At 30.8% G+C, this 20,389-nt stretch overlaps 4 protein-coding genes across 5 annotated transcripts; 1 reads left to right on the top strand and 3 right to left on the bottom strand.

The window, feature by feature from the left end:
- The first annotated feature begins 1,290 nt into the window (after nucleotides 1-1,290).
- Nucleotides 1,291-2,368, top strand: LOC114183496 (late embryogenesis abundant protein 2-like). Its single transcript, XM_028070529.1, has 2 exons — nucleotides 1,291-1,420; nucleotides 1,827-2,368. The coding sequence occupies exons 1-2, from the start codon at nucleotides 1,367-1,369 to the stop codon at nucleotides 2,193-2,195; spliced, it is 423 nt and encodes a 140-aa protein (XP_027926330.1). The 5' UTR covers nucleotides 1,291-1,366; the 3' UTR covers nucleotides 2,196-2,368.
- On the bottom strand, nucleotides 2,337-5,353 carry LOC114183495 (acyl-protein thioesterase 2-like). Of its 2 annotated transcripts, none has more exons than XM_028070528.1 (9): nucleotides 5,192-5,353; nucleotides 4,267-4,381; nucleotides 3,696-3,732; nucleotides 3,512-3,581; nucleotides 3,320-3,424; nucleotides 3,008-3,158; nucleotides 2,760-2,842; nucleotides 2,588-2,681; nucleotides 2,337-2,507 (listed from the first exon to the last, which is right to left on the bottom strand). In XM_028070528.1, exons 2-9 carry the CDS (start codon nucleotides 4,371-4,373, stop codon nucleotides 2,423-2,425), a joined length of 732 nt encoding a protein of 243 aa, XP_027926329.1. In that variant the 5' UTR covers nucleotides 4,374-4,381; nucleotides 5,192-5,353; the 3' UTR covers nucleotides 2,337-2,422. The 2 variants fall into 2 exon arrangements, with proteins under 2 accessions (XP_027926329.1, XP_027926328.1); XM_028070527.1 differs by lacking the exon at nucleotides 5,192-5,353 and adding an exon at nucleotides 4,741-5,133.
- A 5,581-nt stretch (nucleotides 5,354-10,934) lies between these two features.
- Nucleotides 10,935-13,987, bottom strand: LOC114183357 (cytochrome c oxidase subunit 5b-2, mitochondrial-like). The gene is made up of 6 exons (XM_028070361.1): nucleotides 13,768-13,987; nucleotides 13,590-13,675; nucleotides 13,313-13,363; nucleotides 12,424-12,490; nucleotides 12,231-12,310; nucleotides 10,935-11,361 (listed from the first exon to the last, which is right to left on the bottom strand). Exons 1-6 carry the CDS (start codon nucleotides 13,880-13,882, stop codon nucleotides 11,308-11,310), a joined length of 453 nt encoding a protein of 150 aa, XP_027926162.1. The 5' UTR covers nucleotides 13,883-13,987; the 3' UTR covers nucleotides 10,935-11,307.
- Nucleotides 13,988-15,757: 1,770 nt separating this feature from the next.
- Nucleotides 15,758-18,384, bottom strand: LOC114185730. Its single transcript, XM_028073612.1, has 3 exons — nucleotides 18,158-18,384; nucleotides 16,657-17,169; nucleotides 15,758-16,565 (listed from the first exon to the last, which is right to left on the bottom strand). The coding sequence occupies exons 1-3, from the start codon at nucleotides 18,237-18,239 to the stop codon at nucleotides 16,030-16,032; spliced, it is 1,131 nt and encodes a 376-aa protein (XP_027929413.1). The 5' UTR covers nucleotides 18,240-18,384; the 3' UTR covers nucleotides 15,758-16,029.
- Between the last annotated feature and the right edge of the window lie 2,005 nt (nucleotides 18,385-20,389).

Raw genomic sequence — 20,389 nt, 5'->3', positions numbered from 1 at the left:
TGAAATTAAATATTTTTCTATTATATAAATATAGAGAACTATTTTTTAAACTGTCACTGCTTACAAGTTCATGACTTTAATTTAACTTTAGAACAGTAATATAAATTAGATTTAGTTATGTCTTAAGTAGTGGATAAATTTAGAAAATTTTAATTGAGTTTTTAATAAAATTTTATATTATATTAAATATTCAGTCTAAATTTTTTAATTATATTTATTTTGTTTTATTAATTTAGTGATGTAGTTCAAAAGTGATCGATATAATTATTATTTTTGTATTGTCATTATATTTAATTGTTGTCACATATAATTTTACTATTTTATTGTTTTAAAATTTTAAAAATTATAATTTATATTTTTATAAATATGAAAATATGATGATATGGTATAATTATATTATATACTAATATAATAATATAGTGATAAAACGATGTAACCATACTATGAAATGATATATAATAATATGATGATTAAAGATAGGATAATAACGATAAAATCACAAAATATAAAATTACAATTTATAATTTTAAAAGAATAATTAGATTATAACTATGTATTGAGACAAACTTGACAATGTGTTATAGTCGTTCTATGATTTCTTCCAGGTTAATAGAGTTTATTGTTCTTTTGTAATTATTATGTTTTGATCCATAATCTAACATATACTTAATAAAACAAATAAATTTAACAAATTAAAAATATTAAATTTACCGTAGATTTAAAACAAAATTAAAGTAATTTTTTTTCTTATAATTCGTAGCATTATGTAAGAGATACGAATACTCACGCTATTTAATTGACTAAAAAAATATTAAATTTTTTATATTTAATATAATACTGACATTCTGTTTAAATATTTTTTTGTGAAAATTTTCTCTGACGGAATGATAAATGTGTATTTTTTACACGTTAATTATTGTTAATAAATAAACAGAAAGTTTATATCTTTTATATTCATTTCCTGTTTTAAACTGATTTCTAAATATTATTATTAAACTATTATTTAGTTGTTATTACATTTTAGCATTCTTATAGGAGTTATTTAAAATAAATGATTTTTATCTTTTTGTGTTCCTTATCTTTCTTCCTTCAGATTACTCCACATGAAAAAGAAAAAAGAAAATGATGAAAAGTAGATAACGTGGCAAAAATCCACAGGCTCATGGAAAGCTTGTAATAGCACTCGATTTTAAGAGCGGCACGTGCCTTATGCGTGTCATGAAGCTGGACACGTGCCTTTACTACAAAAGGCATGAAACGCTATAAATAGATAGATAGAAAGCAATTCAAACATAGTCACGAGTCACTTGAAAAAGAAAAAAAGTTCTGAGTTTTGAGTTTTTGTGTTTTGAGATCTGAAGAGAACATGGCATCCCATTACCAAAGCTACAGTGCTGGTGAAACCAAGGGCCGAACTGAGGTAATAATCTTTTTCAATTCATTCTTGAATCACCAAATGTTTTAGAGAAAAAAATTATCTATATTTAATATTGTTTTAGATATTTTTAATTTATAATTAGGGTTAAATATGTAGTTTTAATGAAATTTAAAATTAATTTTTCTTTAAAAATTTTATCAATTTAATCTTGCATTTTTTAAAATGCAGTACGATAAATATTGTTTTAATGTTAATGTTAATTCAAATATTGTTTTAATATTAAATAAACATAACAAAAACAAAATTTGATATCGATAAGAATAAAATGTTAGTACTTTTAAAGATTAAAAATTAATTTGGAGGGACTAAAAACATATCCTTGTAATTAATATTCATCTTATAATTAATAATTAATATTCATGTAATCTGTTTTTGTTTGGTGATGTAGGAAAAGGCAAAGCAGACTGTGGGCAATATCGGAGATAAGGCCCAAGCTGCAAAGGACAAGGCCCAGGAGATGGCCCAAGCTGCGAAGGATAAGACCCAACAAACAGCCCAAGCTGCGAAGGACAAGACCAGCAACACTTCCCAAGCGGCAAAGGAGAAGGCCCAACAGAACAAAGATGCTGCTCAAGGGAAGGCCTCGCAGATGGGCCAGTCAACGAAGGAAACGGCCCAATCAGGGAAGGACAACACCCAAGGGTTCCTGCAGCAGACAGGGGAGAAGGTGAAGGGCGCGGCCCAAGGTGCTACAGAGGCCGTGAAGCAAACTCTTGGGTTGGGCCAGAATGACGAATACAATAATCGCAGAAATTAGTTACTATGTTGTAACGGTTTTACGCAGCATCACTTTTTAAATAAGCTGCTATTCCCTCGTTTCATCCATGTTCAATTCAATGCTATATATATATATATATAGCCTTGAATTTATAATATCATATTATATGAAAAAAAAAAAGGTTAAAAACAGAATATTTTATAATCTCAAAATCTCTTAAATAGAATAATTTGTTTGCATACAACTGATACATTATTTTATGCAACTTATGAGGACCCTTCAAGCCCCAACTTTGAACTAAGCCAAGTGCAAACTTCATCCATCTCTCTGGGAATTGTGTAATGACCAAGCCTGAAAACATCACAAACCAAAACTTTGAAAACCTGATTCAACCAATTCATGATGATTTCATCTATACAAAAAACAGTTACCCATCATAGGATTTGAATGCAACATATCGAAACCCTGATGAGCATAAAGATTGAGCTGATTTTTCACCATATTTGTAAAGGATCACATCATCACCTACAATAAAACTGTTTTGAATTTACTCTAAAAAATTAGGAACAATGACATTTACTTCTGAGTTTTATAGATACTTACTGATTCCATGGCACAACAAAATGGGTAATGAAGTTGCTCGTCTTCTTGCTTCATGTGATACTTCTATCTTGTTCCTTAAGCTCCTGCAAGTAGCAGGTTTCAAATGGTATGAATTTAGTATGTGAAGTATTGCAGATTTGTTAACAAAATCAGAAATGATTATTAGGAATCTAATGAGAAAACAGAGTCAAATGTTTGTTTGTGTTAAAAGACCAATGTCATGATTAACAAATAGTTTTACAACATACCTTGATCCTGGAAGCCAACCACTGAGTCCAACCACTGTTCTTAGATTGAGAGGGTAGGGAATGCCATTTCCATACCTTCCTATGGCAAAACAAGTTGCAGAGTACAGGGCTATTGCAGCACCCATGCTGAACCCTCCAATAGCAACTTTCACTACCACATAATTCATTGATTAACAAAGTAAATCTCTAAAGTAACAGATGAATGCAAGTACTAATAGAACAGTGATTGTTCAATTTTCTTAACTAATAACAGTACTGAAATGTATTGACATTGTAAATTTGCAAAAATTGATGTCTAATTAATTTATTTACCATCAGCTGGCTCTGTTGACAACAAGTTAGCAATGTGTGTTGCTGAGGCATCCAAACCCTCCCAATCATCTGGGCCATCTTCTGAAAGTTCTCCCACATCAAACCCTGATTAATAAGCCACTAAGCAAGTTATTTTTCCTTTTTATGACTAGAAAAGTCTTATATTGATAAAAAAGTTTTTGTATGTAATACATGCTGTGCAGGGAAAACCACCAAGTATTGCCACAGGACGGGTGGGAGCAGTTGGACAAATCCATTTTATCTGCATCATGTCATATCATATTGTGAGAAACACCCCAAAGGTCTCACAGTTATCAACTGGAATATTGGCACAAAAACGTTAATCTCAAACTGATTCAATACACAAAATTCTCACATTTGGAAGTGGAAGGGATTCCAAAAGCTGAGATGAGCTACAAGAAACAAAGCTTAAAATTAGATAAGTGTGTCACAGGTAAGTAAATATTACAGGAACCGGTTTGAAGAAACTAGTTCACACTGTTTTAAGCTCCTTGAGTTCCATAACAAAGCATAGAGGTTGCTAACAATGAATCTTCTCATGTTGCATTTTCATGTGACATGGTCATGTGAAAAATTTGTGTGTGTCTTTGTTCTCATGATGCCAACCAATATTAATTATGATTTATGACCCACATACTTAATGTGTGTAGAAACAGGTAAAAGCATTTCACGTGTTGAATTGTGTGAAAATTCAACATGAAATAATTCATTCCCATGTGCCACAAATACCTTAGCTGTGAAAAAGAGAACAGTGAAAAAGAAAAGAAAAAAGAGAGGTTGGAAGAAGAAGAAGGTACAATATTAGAAAGCATTAAAGATCATGAAGGTAAAAAGGAAAAGAGAAGTGAATATAGGACAACTGTATGAAAGAATGAACAACAAATAGTTGTGACAATGTCAGAATCAAAGAGAGATAGCATTTATACCTCAAACCATTGTCACCAAGACCATGCAACCAAATTATAGTGGCTTGGTGTTTACCTTTGGGTCTCACAACATATGTCTTCCCAAACTCAAAAGTACCTCGAGTCATTCTGCTGCCTATAATTGTAGGCGAGAAAACATATTAATTAGTAACTGACTTGTAAGGTGAGATTTGTATAAAATTATGTACATATAATCTAATTTAACTTTATTTTTAGTTGACGTAAGACTTTCAACAATTACTAACAAAATTCAAAATACAAGTAAAAGACATGCAATCTTTTATATGATGCGAGCGATGAAATTAAGTAAAGCAAGAAACTATAGGAAAATAGTATAACAAATGGTTTACACAACAACAGATGAATAGAAAGAAAAAGGTCCTATAATTCAGTGATATATAGCAGTCCAAAGACTAAAATTCATCAAGGTGAAAAGAAAGATAAAGGACTAGAAAGAGGAGAAGAAGAACAAACCAGAACCAGTATGAGAATGTGCATGACTCATTTTATTGTTTGAAGAAATTGGAGAAGCACAAACAATCCCAGCTACTACAATGAAGAAGATGTAGGATGGTGATGCCCCTTTACACCCAAAAGGGTATGGTAGAGTTAGAATGAAACTTGTGACTATGCATTGCAATGTGTATATATATATAGAGTGACCAGTGGGTGCACCAACTATAGAGTGATGCTGCAACAGTCTACAAGGGTATCCATGAAAAGGTGAGGTAAAGACAAAGACAAAAGAAAAAAACCTTTATGAGAACATAGAATCAAAGCATAAAATAACACAATCATCCATTCCTAAGCTTCACAACACAACTACAAGAGAGAGCTCTTCATTCTAACCTTAGTTTGTAAAAAAAAAATCTTTTCACAATTATTTGTTTATGATTTTCTGAATGATTGATGGATAACCATTAACCTCAAATTAAAGTTCTTTGAATTTTCACCCACTCGAAGGAACTCAAGGAAAGAATTGGAAATGACCAAGAACAGCACTTGTGAAAGGGACTGAAGTTTCTTGGTGTTTTACTCTTCTTTCAAGTACCCGACATATATGATAATCAAGCTATGTAACTTAGCTGGTGTTTCAAATTAGAATTGACACCAAAAAGTAAGTAAGCTTTTCGTTCTAACCTTCCTTTTTATTTTTTGTTTTCTTGCTTGCCACTAAACATAGTTGCTCTAACCCCACCTAAACAAAATTTTATTTATCTATACACATGAAAACAACAAGTCTAAAGACTATAAACCTTGTCTTAAACGTAATGATAAACTATAATGGTAACGAAACTTCTCTTTTACGCATCTAGGTGAAAAAATAACCTCCTAAAATTTCATTTGTTTAGCACAGATAAATTGTCCAGAAGAAAAATAAAAACAAAGAAGTTTAACTCATGATCTTCGCTAAAAAGGAATCTTAAGAAACATATCAGACGTAAGCACACTCTTTATTAAGTTTCAATGTGATGAATTATAAGCAAAATTTTGAATTTTGTATATACTTTCTTTTGTGAGTCTATCTCAACCCAACAAACTGGCAAATTGTAAGATAATATTTACACCTATTTATATATTATAAATCTGTTTTATCTTTAATCGATGTTGGATCTTTAACACATCTCTCACACCGAATTATATATATATCTCAAATATGTGATTATACATTAATAGACTCCAATAAGGGTCTGATAACAGATGGTACGATCAATCCAACAAACACAAAATGTTGTTAGAATAAACTCTGGATCACTCTGATACTATCTTGAAAAACAATAAGTCTAACTCAATTTCATAAAACTGTTATAAGATGAGGTTTACCGTCACTGATATATATTGTAAATGTCTAATCTCTAATCGATGTGTGATTTTCAACTGACGAAACATTTTAAGAAGAAGATAAACTTGAGGTTTACTGAGGTAGATCACCATGCATAGGTTAATGAGTGCATTCGTTGTGCACCACTATGTGTGTCACCCTATAAAATCCAACTTTCATGCAAGCTTACCTGGAAATCTTAAAATGCTACTTGTCCTTCCTTCTGTCCACTATCTACTTTCACCATTCATTGCTTTCATTGATGGAGACTTTGAACTCAGATCAAAAATTCAAGTTGCGATGTCATCAAGCTCTAGAACAACTCGTGACTCATAGACCAAATTCTTTTACCTTGTGTCAAACTTTCATCATATGCGATATTCCTTCTTCATACTGTTAGTGTAAAAAACTTTCAAACATTGCTTAGACTCAGAACAAGTTAGAATTATTATAGGTGAGTTATCCTTTATAACATAGGCAAGTTTCGACTTGAAAAAAGGTGAAGGAATGTCTATAATTCTCACTTACGCACTATTTTTGTCTTAACACGATCGAATCAAAATGTTTAACACTTTTTTTGTTTCTTTGAACTACTATAGGAATTCAACGAAAACTATATATTTTGCTTTTGCATGTCTTGATTAGAACGTGTGTAAATAAAATAATAAAAAAGAAGTTCACTTCCTTCCTTGTGAAAAATAAATATGCATTATTATCTTTTTTGACATTATATATTTAATATTAAAAGTTAGAGATGGGTTAAGAAATTTTTCACTATTTTACCGCCAATTAATGAAAATTAGGTCTGAATGAATTGATATGAGATTATTCCAATTAAACCTATAATTCCCATGAGTTTGAGTTCTATGCATATTTCATTGGTTATAAATGGGTAAGATAGAATTTTAGACATATTATAGGGAAAATTAAGCAATTTAAAGTGAAAATTTTTTGAACTTGTAGAAAGAATATCTGAGGATCACATTAAACATTAGGGTTTGGTTGCTCATAAGACAATGTTAGAAACTAAAAAACAAAACAACATCTATATTAAACTGGTTGACTTTAAATTTTGAATAAGTTGTGAGGTGGCAAATGCTAATTGGTTGAGCATCTAATATATCACTCTAAGGTGATATTGAGATCAACTTTCCATTTCGTCCACTCTTTAGAAGCCTCACACTCAAATTCAGAAAGAGAAATATATAGTTGAAAATTCCATTTAAAAATAATAATAATAATATTATGACAATAATACAATGACTTTGATTCTTTACTTAAGGTGACTTATTTCAAGGTGACTTAGTGTGAATCATTAATTAATATATCATTATCTTTTTTTTTGAAAAAATTAATGATTCACACTAAGTCACACGTCTGACATAAAAGATAAGAGTAAAAAAATAAAAATCATAGTATAATTTTTTAGAATAATAAGAGGAGCGTTGGTGTTATGAGGAGACAATATATGGTGTTGGCACTAGCTTGTTATTGGAGATTAAAGTACTGTGTGATGAGTGTAATCTTTAAGATTGGGAGGCTCAAAATAGGCAAAGCTTTTCGGTAAAGGGAACATAATTGAGTAGGGAATTGAAAAAACTGTGAAAACTTCAAAATCATAAATCTTTAGTGCAACTCGTGTGTGACCATTTTCAAATATTTTGGAGATCCCATTTCCTACATTCAAGCTGGCATGCACATACACAAACAAAATTCCTTTGCTTCATCAAGAAAAACATTTTTTTTTTCAAATTTAATCCAAACCAAAAAATGGCTATATTTTATCAAGTAACCCATTTTACACACACCAATGCCTCAAGATAGTAAAAGTTAAAGTGAGTTTCAATGCCAAATTCTAGCATTAAAAAATAAAAAAAATTAACAAGTTAATACCCTACAAAAACAAATTTAAATAACAACTAATTTTAAAGACAAAAAATAATTAATTACTAATTTAGATATTTAATTATATCCTAAAAATTATTGGTATTTAAAATAGTCTTTATTATGAATAAAAAATTATAATTATTTTATAAATTAGACTCTAAATTGATTACAAATATTAGTCATCAAAATTTTGATTATCAAAGCAATTCATGTTTAAATTGATCACTAATTAATTAGAGACCAATTTATACATTATTTTACTTAGTAACAAAAATTTTAATAATTAATTTTAATGACCAATTTAAAATTTAATACACAAATAAATTATAATTTTTTATTTATAATAAAGATTATTTTAGAAATTAATAACTTTTGGTTTATAAATTAATTATTATATTGAGTATTTTTTTTTTTTGCTAATTTTTGTAGTAATATCTCAAATAAAAAAATTTCATCTCCCTCGTTATAGGAACTTTAATTTTAGGGTTTTAACTTAAACATGACGTTTGTGTTAGTAATTAGTTTCACCATCATGATCTAGGCGAAGAGGGTAGCACTTATCTATTGCCTATTGACTAGGCTTCTGTGAACCATGGCATGCTTCTTTCTAGCTTCACTTTTTGGATGAGGATGAACTAAACAATTTCATGTATCACAAGAACAATCAAGAACTGAAACCATGCTTAATTTGGTGTGAAAAGATGCTAATTTTTCCTAGGTTGATTTTGAAATGGAAAATCTATTTATTTATTTAACTTTATTGTAAGATACAATCATATGTGAAAAAGAACTTAGCTTTATATATGATTGACTTAATGACTTCAACGTCCTAAAAAATTATAAAATATTTATGGAAAAGCACAACCTTCAGCACGCCTTGCAGCCTTTACTATTGAGATTACTTTGGCATATCTTGTGCCAAATCTCAAACATGTGCCAAAAGATTGTTTCTAAAATTATAGAAAGCACAGCACCACAACACCTTTAATTTTCTGCCTTTAAAATTTATATTACTTTATTATGATATAATTGTTGGTATCATGATATATATTTACCAGCTAAAATATGAATTTGTTTTATTTATTAAGTTATTTTTGTCATGGATGATTTACGATATTCGATATTGTCATATTTTTATATATTTTTGAGAGGGATATATTACAAACTCAAGTATAAAAAAAATTATTCCTAACTTAAAATTTATAGGTTTTTTTTTTTATTTTTAAGTATTTAATTTTTTTTATCTCTATCCAATGTAAGACTTAAACTTCTATTTGTATTTTTAACAAATTTTCGTTGAAGTTAGTCTTTTTCATTAATGGACTCTACTGAATGAAAATATTTTTAATCACACATACTTCAATGGTGACACACTCTCTTGAAACACATTTCAGGAAAATTTTTGAAATAAGAAATCTTTGTATATAAGATTTTTCATCCATATTATATATGTCTAAACCGGTCATTAAGATGAATATACAACTGATTAACTTTTAAAAGGAATTCACCTTATAGACACACTAACAAGATTTGAGCCAAACTCACATTAAAAAGTAACTTTACATTCAATTCAAAATGTTAAGATAATAGATTTATGGATCATCTTCTTTGTAAATTACTCAATTTTTTTTATCTTTATTAAATATGAACCTACACTCATAATCCCAACATTTTTTTTGTCATTTTACTGAGTCTAAAATTCTAGATAATATTCTGATTACTAAAGAAAGAGATGGATATTTTGATAATTAGGATTTGAGAAAAACTTTTGCACTACTTTTGTATTGAATTTTAAATAGGAAGGAGTAAGACAAACGGGTGCGAATGAAATCCTTTTCAATAAAAGTGTAATTGTGTCATTATTACTTTGGCTACAAAAAGTAGATTTTGATTGCTATGTAGTTTTCAAAATATGGTTTGATGTTAGGGTGGACCAATATAATTAAAAGACAAAACTTGTTTAAAGGTTTAAAAGAAGTTTGAGCTCATCATTAAAAGTCAAATACAAATGATAAACCAGTTTGATCTATTTGCACTTCATCTTTTGTATTCGGTAATCATTAAATGCTATGCTTTTGGATTATCTTACGAAAATAATTACTAATTTAATTAAATTTTTCGGATGTTACACCGTTTACCCTTGGTTTTGGTTGCGATGATGCAATAATAAAACGTATTATGATAATTACATTTATGAACTTATTTAGTTAGTTTATAGTTTATTTGTACTAATTTGACTATGAGTAGAGTTATTAGTAATGGGTTTATCCCATTAACTTGACATTTTTTGCATAATAATTGAAGCAGTGTTTGAATTTATAGTTTTTTCACAGTTATCCTTAATATTTTGTAACACAAATATTCAGTGTTTGGCTACTTTAACATTTAAAATTCGAGAGCACCTGTAAATTTTTGACTTTTTATCTATACACTCCGTATTAATAACTTGCTGGATCCTTTAAGCTTATTCACCAAATAATCCCGTATTTTCTAAAATGAACAGTTTTTCTGTGTAATAATTTTGTTCCAGCTTCTTAAAATAACAAGGTGAAAACAATCAACAATCTAATTATAATTCGAAACTGTTTAATTAAAACAATTTCTCATAAAATTAATCCTTTTAATCAGAAGCAAATAAATTTTGTAATCATACTTACATGGATTAACTTTTCTTTCAAACCTCTAAAATAACCATTAAACATTTTCCTCACTAATAAAATAACCATCAACTAATTCCTGTCAACGAATATTTTTGTGTACATACAGACCTAAAAACGAACTCCTAACCCTTTGATTAAGAAAAAAAAATCATCACCTATAATACACCATGTTTTTTTTTTTCGGAAAGGATTTTGGAGATTAACAAAAATAATCGACATTTAAGAACATATTACTCCTACGGACACATAACATGTAAAATAAAACACGCCAGCGCATAGGGTTATGAAAAATTTAGCAATAAGAAAAAAACTTGAGTTGTCTCCATCTGCATTGCCAAAAAATTATTCAATTCGATCAAATTTGTAGTTCCTTACTCCCTTTCGTGGTTTAGGGGTGCTAAAAATAGTTGAAGGCTCTACATATTGAAGAATCGACAAAGAATCAGTGTTGCTATCAATTATTTGGCAGAGCCAAAAGAACATCCTTGCGGGATTTGATAGCTCAATCGAATGACCAGCATGTCTAATAAATACTGACAGGAAAATTCTATTCTAAACTCGCAAAACTGCAAGGTATAGACCAATCAAAACGAGGCCTCGTAATTTTGAGAGGTGAAATTGTCTCTCTTCTCTTTGAAAATTTTATTTCTGAAAGAAAATTGCGGGATGAAATCAATGATGATCGCCATGTCCATAAGGATCACCACCAGGTCCGACCACTTTGAGCTGTAAAAAAAAAGCAAATAATTAGTTTTAATGGGCAGTAAAGCACCCATCAAAATAGCAACATATTCTAATCCAACTATAATTTTAAGTGTGAAGAGAGCGCAATTTAAGATTATTCAGTGTCCTCTTTATTGGAATTCTCAAGCTGTAGTTCATAAACAAAAAAGCTCTAAGCATGATGGTTTGCACCAACTTCATAACCATATCCAGAAGCAGTGGCGACATATTCAACCACAAGAGGAATTATAGTTGGTGGAGCATCTTTTATGCATGTATTTTTTATGTAGGCAAACACCATACGGTTTCTCTAAATCAAACATAATACTAGCTGAGATATTAAATGAAGCGTTTATGAGTGGTGACACTAACAGAAGATAACAAATCAGTTCCTGTAAAATTTTAATTGTAACCCAAATTAAGTCCACGCAACTTCATTGCTTCTGGAGCAAAAAGGCTCCTTCTGACTTGTCACTTTTTTTGAGGTTAAAAACCGGATCGACACTAAAATGTTAATACAAAAATAAATCATGAAATTTTAACGTGTTAGAACCCCATCAATTTAGAATGTCATTTTTTGCTAAAATAGGAATCACACATACACACAATACAGTAACATGCTATAACTCCAAGAACCAAGCAAATAATTGTCAGATAATCTTACTTCAATCTATCATGGAAATTCATAATATTGGGTAACAATAGAAAGGGACCCAATGCGTGTCACGACACACAGATCTAATAGGATCATCCAAAGAATTCGAAAATTTTCAATCTACATAATCACGCATCTTGACATCTCTAAGACCAAATATATCACGGTAGGTCACAATGGTATCATCAACAGATTCCAAATGTGATTTCCAACTTACCTCAAAGTACTGTGTGCACACTGGACATTCATGAGGTTTGCCATTCTCAAGCCAAAACCATACAACATCATGCTCATCTTCTGCAGAAAAAGGGGGATTTCACATCACAATGATACCAAGATCTAGGACCTTTTTCATCAGATTATGACAAGTCTTACACACAGATTCATAGAGAAAGACAACGAACACTTACCACCTTCACCTCCTGGGCATCCAACTATCCTTCTGTCATAGTAAGATTTAACAATAGCAGGTGCTTCCTATCAACCAAAACAAACAACAGAGTAGACATATATCAAACATACTTCAAAACAGTTATGCATCGGGCAACATGAACAAAAAGAACTTAATAAAAAATACAATATTTCCACTTACGAAAGGGAAGAGAGAGAAAAAAAAATGCCTAGGACATCAGATCCCTTTATAAGAGATAAGGAATAGGATTTCTTCTGTTCGGATTCAACTTGCATAGCGACAACTCTAACAGTAGTTTAAGTCTGTTTTGTTTAATGTCAGGAAACCCTCAAATTGAGGTTGGGTAAAAGCTCAACAAGCTATAGATCCCCTCGATTTTCTAGCTTCATGCTTATTCTTTAATCTTTATCTTACAACCAAGTACAGATGATTGCTTCAACACTAAACTCAGTACGTGTGTATACATATGTTGCCCTTAAAAAATCCTGTCAGAGCAATACCTCCAGAGAATTGCTTCTACATTAAATTCAGTGGGAATTATCGTAATTAGGAATGGTCCCAAACCCAACAGTCATTTTTATCACTTGAGCGTTCTACATATTTTTACAGTTTCGTAATTTAATCCAAAATAGTGTTAACGACTTCTTCTGCACAGATCATGCCAATCAAAATATTTTGTTTTAAACAATAATGGTAGTGAAAATATAATTCTGGTATAAAACAAAACAACTAAACGAAACAAAAGAACAATAAGACAGTAACAGGGTGGTACTACTCATCATACGCTCTCAAATAATTAGACCGCACAGTACAACAATCGATAGTAATTTTTAACAACTCGATGCGAAACATTAAACGCACATATTTAAAAAGGTAATAACACTAACCTTTGTGCCGAAAGGACCTTCAGGATGGTTGATTTCAAGAATATCCCTTCCCTAAACAAAAGAGAAACAGAATAAACAAAAAAATCACACGCCTCTATTAAATATTAAAAAGCAGCTGCAAAAATTATGAGCAGACTACAATTGAAAAAAAAAATCAGGATATTCAACAAAGGAATCTCTTAAAATACGCACAATCAATCCACCTTTTTTTTTTCAGATACGTGATATAAATAGATTTGATTGATATCGTTGATTGCAAGGGAAGAATCTAAGATACCTCGAGGCTGGCCTGAATCTCCTCACGCTCGTGGCCGGTAGCAATTGGCAGGACATCTTCGACCCTCTTTCTGACGGAAGAAGTTCCTGATTGGAATAAGAACAATTGAAATCAAAATGAATTGAACTAAAATAGAAGCGTGCAATGCAATCGGAGAATAAACGGATAGAGCGAATACCTGATTGAGCAGTGACGTGGCGGGTGAGGAGAGGGGCGGCGAATCGGGGACGAGAAGGTGAGAGCGCCGTGTGTAGGGATTTGAGATTGGAAGGAGAGAGGAATCTCCGGAACATGATTAGGGTTATCGATCTGAGGAAATGGCGTTCTTCTCGTTTTTCTTCTGTCTCCTTCGCAACACCAAATGCACAAATACTCGCTCACACTCTCAATATGAATCGCAACCATGCTCAAGAAGAGGCCAACCTTGCCACGTGAGCCACCCCCCTCGCACGTGCCAGTCAAACAAATCACTTTAATTTTGGCTGGCTCTCACCAACCATTTTTACCAATTTTAATTTTTTCAATTTTAGTTTGGAAAAAGGTAAGTAAGAAAATCACAAAACCCATTTCTTTACTATCTTTTCCATTGAAAATTAAGGTGATAGATGAATCATATTTTCAAGTGCTATTTTTTTTATTTATTTTGATGTTTTTAGTACCAAACGAAATATAATATACACTTTTTTTGCAAAATCTTAGAGTATTGAGAGGGAAAGAAATATTGCACATAAGATTTTAACTACAGTTTAGAACAGATAATAATCAAATTAAAAAAAATTCTATTAGTTGATCTACAAATTTGATAATTAATTAAATAAATTAAAGTTTAAAATACACAAAAAAACAAAAAAAACTGGCATGTTGGTCCACTACCTTGATTTATTTTAGACCGATAGCAAGTAAAAATAAATAAATCATTTTGCGATCCTATCTTAAAGTTTTAAAGTGGAATAACCTTTTTAATTTTCTGTAATAATTTTTTGTACTTCTTTCGATAAATGAATTAGATTCTCACGTGTAATAATACGAATTTGGATTAAAATTGATGTTTAAGTTTTAAAATATATTATAAAGATATTTAAAATATGTGTATTTTTAATATTTAACAAGAATAACATTATCTTAAAATATATTAAAAAATTATTTAAAATATTAATATAATATATTTTTAATGTTTAACGGAGTACAACGTGAAAACAATTAGTAAAGAATTTAGATCATGATAATACATATACAATGACGGTGGATTTGGGAAATGGAAAAATAAATTGTACAAATGTGTCACTGGTTAAGTATACAATTTTTGAGCAAAATTTTATATCTAGATATTAATATCTGTAACTTTGTTGCCATAAATTGAATAAAACATATATATATATATATATTCGTAAACATTAAAACATGTCATATTTATTATGTATTACTTTCATACAATAAAATCACATTACAAACACCTTATTTATTGTTAGATACACGTTATATATGTCCAACTAAAAGGATATAAATGCGTTTGATTTTATTGCATCAATTTCAAGGGTAAAAGACCATACATACATAAATATGAAAATCACATGTTATATACGTCACCTTCATCTAATTATCGGTTTTTCTACAGTACAACTATTAAAGTGTCTTTTTATAATTAACATTTTTTAAATATTAATTTGTTTTTATACTTCAAACCGTGTTATCTCTAATAAAAAATTAGACCAGTCAAAATAAATTGGAACTTGTGAGTCAAGTTTAATCATAAGTTCAGATCGACTTGGGTTGAAATATTTTTACAAATTTTAATACAAGTTAATTTTTGCTTCGACTCATTTAGAACTCGACTCACCAACCCGTAGATAAAAGGGTCACACAAATACTTTTACTAAATTGAGCTTTACATTTAGATACTAAATTGAGCTTTACATTTAGATAATATTAGGTTATTTTTTTAGCTAACACATAAATATTAGGTTTTTTCTTTTAATTTTAATTTTAATTTGTATTGTATTAAAGTTTATTGAAATTTTAATTAGAATTATAATTTAATTTTGAAAAAAAAAATTATATATTTTTAATCAAGTGAACTCCTGAGCCAGTCCATTTACTACTTTAAAAAATGTTAAAATGAAAGAAATTAATATGTTTTTATAAATTATGCAAAAAAATACTGCAAATTATTTATCGTAAAAAAATAATTATTCCTTTAAACTAGTATGGTACACTGATGTTGAATCTGAGTTCCATTAGTGGAAAGAACTCTCTCTCTATCTCATCACTGCATATGATTTTGATGGAAAAATAGATACATGAATATAGGAGACTTGGTAAACTCACTCACTCATCAATGCTCACCCTACTATTATTACGAGAATCCTGTAGTATTATACATGCTCAACTACAAGAATCAAGCACATGTGTTTCGATTGTATTAGGTGTAGAAATTTCACGATCAACCATGTGTGGGATAACGAACACTAAGCAACTTTACATCATCTATGACGGGTCCACAGAGCGAGCCAGAGTTATCACTCTTCATGGTGTAGAAGGTGCTTAGGAACCTAAGACGTGTACGAGTTGACACAGCCTTGAACCGAAGTTTTCCTCTCACAGAACCTCCTTTACCCTTGGACTGGTATGGAACCTGAACAGTGTCTTTGCCAGCAAATGCTTCCACCACCATGGAACCTTCACATGCATTGTTGGCATCACCCACAGCGAAAGTGAGGTCATAGACCTTTCCGATTGTAGTGATCACAACCTGTGCAAGGGCACTCTCTTTCCCTGCAACAAGTTCAATGGCTCTTTTTCCCTCAGGCACAGAAAAATGGTCTGAATCAATGTACTTCACAGCCTTAAGAGACTCCACTATCCATCCTGGTAAAGGACTGTGAGCATCCTCAATGTGGGGTGGGATCAATGCCCCCCATGACGAGTTAGGGAACAGATATGGCCCTTCTTCAAAGTTTCCGTTTTTCAGCAAATTAGCTGCACCACAAATGCACAAATAGTTTAGTGAAATCAACTATGTAAAGTAAAATGCATAGTTTGTGATACTGTGAAACCAATCGATATTTACCTCTGGTTCTTTTGGGTGGATACAAAACCTTGAGGGCAACGGAATCGATGAGTGGACCACAAGCAGGGTCTTCTTCTTTGCCAGGGTTATGGATGACGATTTCACCTTCTGGGAAATCTGCTCTGAACCCACAAGTGAAAGATTCCCAACCATTGCTACCATACATGGTCTGAATGGGGATGATTCCCCAGTCCCTATTCTCAGCGGTTGGAACCACAGACACGTTGAGTTTCTCTTCTTGTGCACAGGTTCTAGCAGCGCTTAGCGTGATGGAGTAGAACAACCCCTTGATCAGCTTCACCTTCTGCTTGATGGAAGCTTCGTTGCCGAGTCTAACTGCATAGTCACCCTCTGGCACCACCAACAACATGTCACCCTGTTTCTGTCCTGATTTTATGTACTCAACCATTCCCGATATGGTCCAGTTCGGAACGGCATCGTGGCTAGTCACCACGGACCCCTTCAGTTGTGATGCCTTTGGGCCCTGCTCGAAGTTCCCGTTTGGCAACAACCCTGCAATTCATCGAACACTTGGTGTGTCACTGTAAAAACAAAATGAAATGAAACAGTTCTTTCTTCTTTTTTTCGGAACAACTTTTTGGTCGTGTTCCATGTGACAAGAAACAATGCAGGACGTGAGCACGTGGAAACATGAGTTAGCCATGTGAAAAGATTTCCAGGTCTTTCGTAGATCCTTACCATTTGTCGGTATATTTTTTTAATGGATCTATATTGCCACATCAATTTATACATATTTTAATTACCTTACTCAGATTATGTAACTAAAGATAGATAAAATTGTAAAACAAAATATCAATATAGAAAGAAAAAAATCGAGTGATTAAAATATTGAATTAATATATAGTATTTTAAAATTTACTTCTATCAGTTAATTTCTAATTTTTAAATATTCCTTAAACAAAAAGTAACAAAAATGACTGTGACATGCCAAATTAGATCTATGGTAAGTGATTGTAAAAGGAAAAATGTATCTACAGTATTGAAAAGTGTGATAGAACTAATACTTTGTTAATAATATAACAACAGAAAATTGAAGAACGACCTTAGAAGAACGAAAATTTGAAGGCTAATTCTGCATGTTAATAATATAATAGCAGAAGGCCTTAAGATCTGACAAAAAGGTAATTCAGACCGAGCCAAGCAAAACCTTGTACCATTTCAAAATACTATTACTGCAAAATTATTTAAGGTTTCTTGAGCAAAACATTTATAGTATGCGAGGAAAATGATGAATAACAGCATACAAATTATTCATGCATAGTCTTGGGTGGTAAATAACAGCATACTCTTTTGTGAGTTCAAATCTGAATGATATGATAAATGAAGGAAATGAAACAAAAGAAATTAATGACCATCGAAGAATATATGATTATACAACTTGCATTAAATGATGGATGTTTTGAGTTTTAAATGTAAGAATGAACAAAGAAGTTAAAGTGATATAGAAAGAGAGACATGATTAAAGATAGTAAGAACTAACCATCTGTGAAAGAGAAAACAACGTGACAAGTTGAGATTGAGAGGAATAAGAGTAGTTGCAGTTTGAGCTTCTGCATTTTCATGAATTATCAGAAAACAGAGAGAGAGAGAAAGAAAGAGAAATTGGAATGGTGTTGAGATCCCAGAGGGAGCACTCGGTTTTATTCAAACCATTACATGAAAAAACCACTGATTTGACATGAAACTACGTTAATGCCACTGGAACTATCCTATTGCTGAACCAAACCTTTTATAAGAATTCATTTTTCCGAGAACAGATAGCTTTGTCTGGAAGAAGACATGCATGCCGATATTGCCAAACAAATCTCACACGTGTCAAGAGTTAAAAAGTTTCTCATTAGTGTTTTTCTTTTTTATATCAAAGTTCTGTGCTCGTTTGAGACGTTATGATACTACTTGTTATGTTTGTTAAATTTATAGAAAAGTTTAATTAAAGAGAACAAACATGATGAAATTTAAGTTGATATTACTTTCGATCTAAAATTTTAAAACAAAAGATTTATAAATTTTTATTCTTTTTTATTTTTAATCGATGTAAAATTTAAATTTATACTTTAATTCCTGACATAACGAAAAAAAATAAACATTTACGATTTATTCAGTAACATTTTGTTTTACTTCTGTTATTCAGATTCAGCATATAATTTAGTTTCAAGAAACAACAATTAACAGAGACTGATTTCCACATTCCAAAGAAAGGAATATTATCGAGAAAAGTGTAATTATATGAACACGTGTCATTTCGAAAGACATGGTTTTACACTTGCAAGGAATTGTATAGAGTTAGAATATTTATTCATGCAGTTCTAGCAGAAGGTGAGACAAAGCAATTAAAAACCACATGCTCTTTCAATCCAGAACACACTGTCGGTGACTATGAATGATTAGCTATTTTTAAAATATTATACTGATATTGCTTTAATATTTTTTCACATGAGTGAATAAAAATAGTACTGTTATATCTTTGATAAAGGAGAATGATTCGTTTGTAAAAACTCTTTATACATAAATCGAAAGAATAATTTTTTCTAAATAATTATTTATTAAGAATTTAACTCGTGACTTTGACTCTAATATGGTTAAAATCAAACCCTTATTATTAGGTCAAAGTTTATTATAGTTAGTTAAAATATAACTCTATGTATAGAAGAACGTAACCGTTTAAGTGTCACAATTTGAATGTAACTCAATTTATTTGATTTCTTTTATAGAACAATTTATACGATTCTATGTGAACTAATCTACGTGGTCTATATTATGAGCCAATTGATATTAAATACAACGTAAACGTAAACCATGTAGATGTTAATCTCAATCAGTTGAAGTAGAAATTGTTGTACTTCATAAGAACTGTATAAAAATTCAATAACAAAGACATATCTTATGTAAGAGTTTGTGTTGCTTAGGTTTGTTTTGGTGATCTCTATGTGGGTTTGTTTGTTTGTTTCACCGCCTTATCACAATTCGCAGAATTTTGTCCTTAATGCGAAGTGCAGTGTTCATTGATTTCATTGACGATAATTTTTTTGAAAAGCAGGAGCTTGAACAATTTGCAGAAATATTGGAGAAAGAAAACAAAACAAAAATGGAAGTAAAAGAGCAACTAAACATGGTTGCAGCACATGGGTTTGAATTTGATAATGTTTGTGTCGATCTTGTTGGTTCTGGGAAGGTGGATTGGGTCCAAGATCTGTGGATTACAAAGACAACATTGCCCTTCAATTATTGAGAATTGCAGTTAGTTTAAAATGGGTATCAGATCCTATCTTGGGCAACCCATGTGAGTGTAACATTTAAAATTTGAATCTGCCCTTCATCTTCCCTACAAATGTTATTTTTTGTTTGTTGTTTGAGTAGATTGAGTATGAAGATGACGATGAGAGTGATTAAGGGACAGGTTCGAGAATAATTGCTTCTGTGTTCAAACGTTAACCAACAATTAACATGGTTGCATGTGTTTTAATTCATGATTACACTTTCGGATTTGGATTTGGACTCAACACTGCTACTGAGTTACACCTTGAGAAGGTTTTGAAGATATTGACAGTGAAGGATTCTTCTTTTATTACAGGTTTAATTATTTTTATGTTTAACTATTTGTTTTAATCAACATAATCATTTATATAAAAAAATATAACATGTACATACCATGTTTTACTTAATTTTGAACTTACATGAGACTATTTTAAGAAATAATATAAGAACGATATAA

Source organism: Vigna unguiculata, chromosome 5, assembly GCF_004118075.2.
Source record: "Vigna unguiculata cultivar IT97K-499-35 chromosome 5, ASM411807v1, whole genome shotgun sequence".
In the NCBI taxonomy this organism is placed as follows: Eukaryota; Viridiplantae; Streptophyta; class Magnoliopsida; order Fabales; family Fabaceae; genus Vigna; species Vigna unguiculata.
The sequence above is the reverse complement of the archived record's forward strand: the minus strand, read 5'-3'. Positions and strand labels throughout refer to the sequence as shown.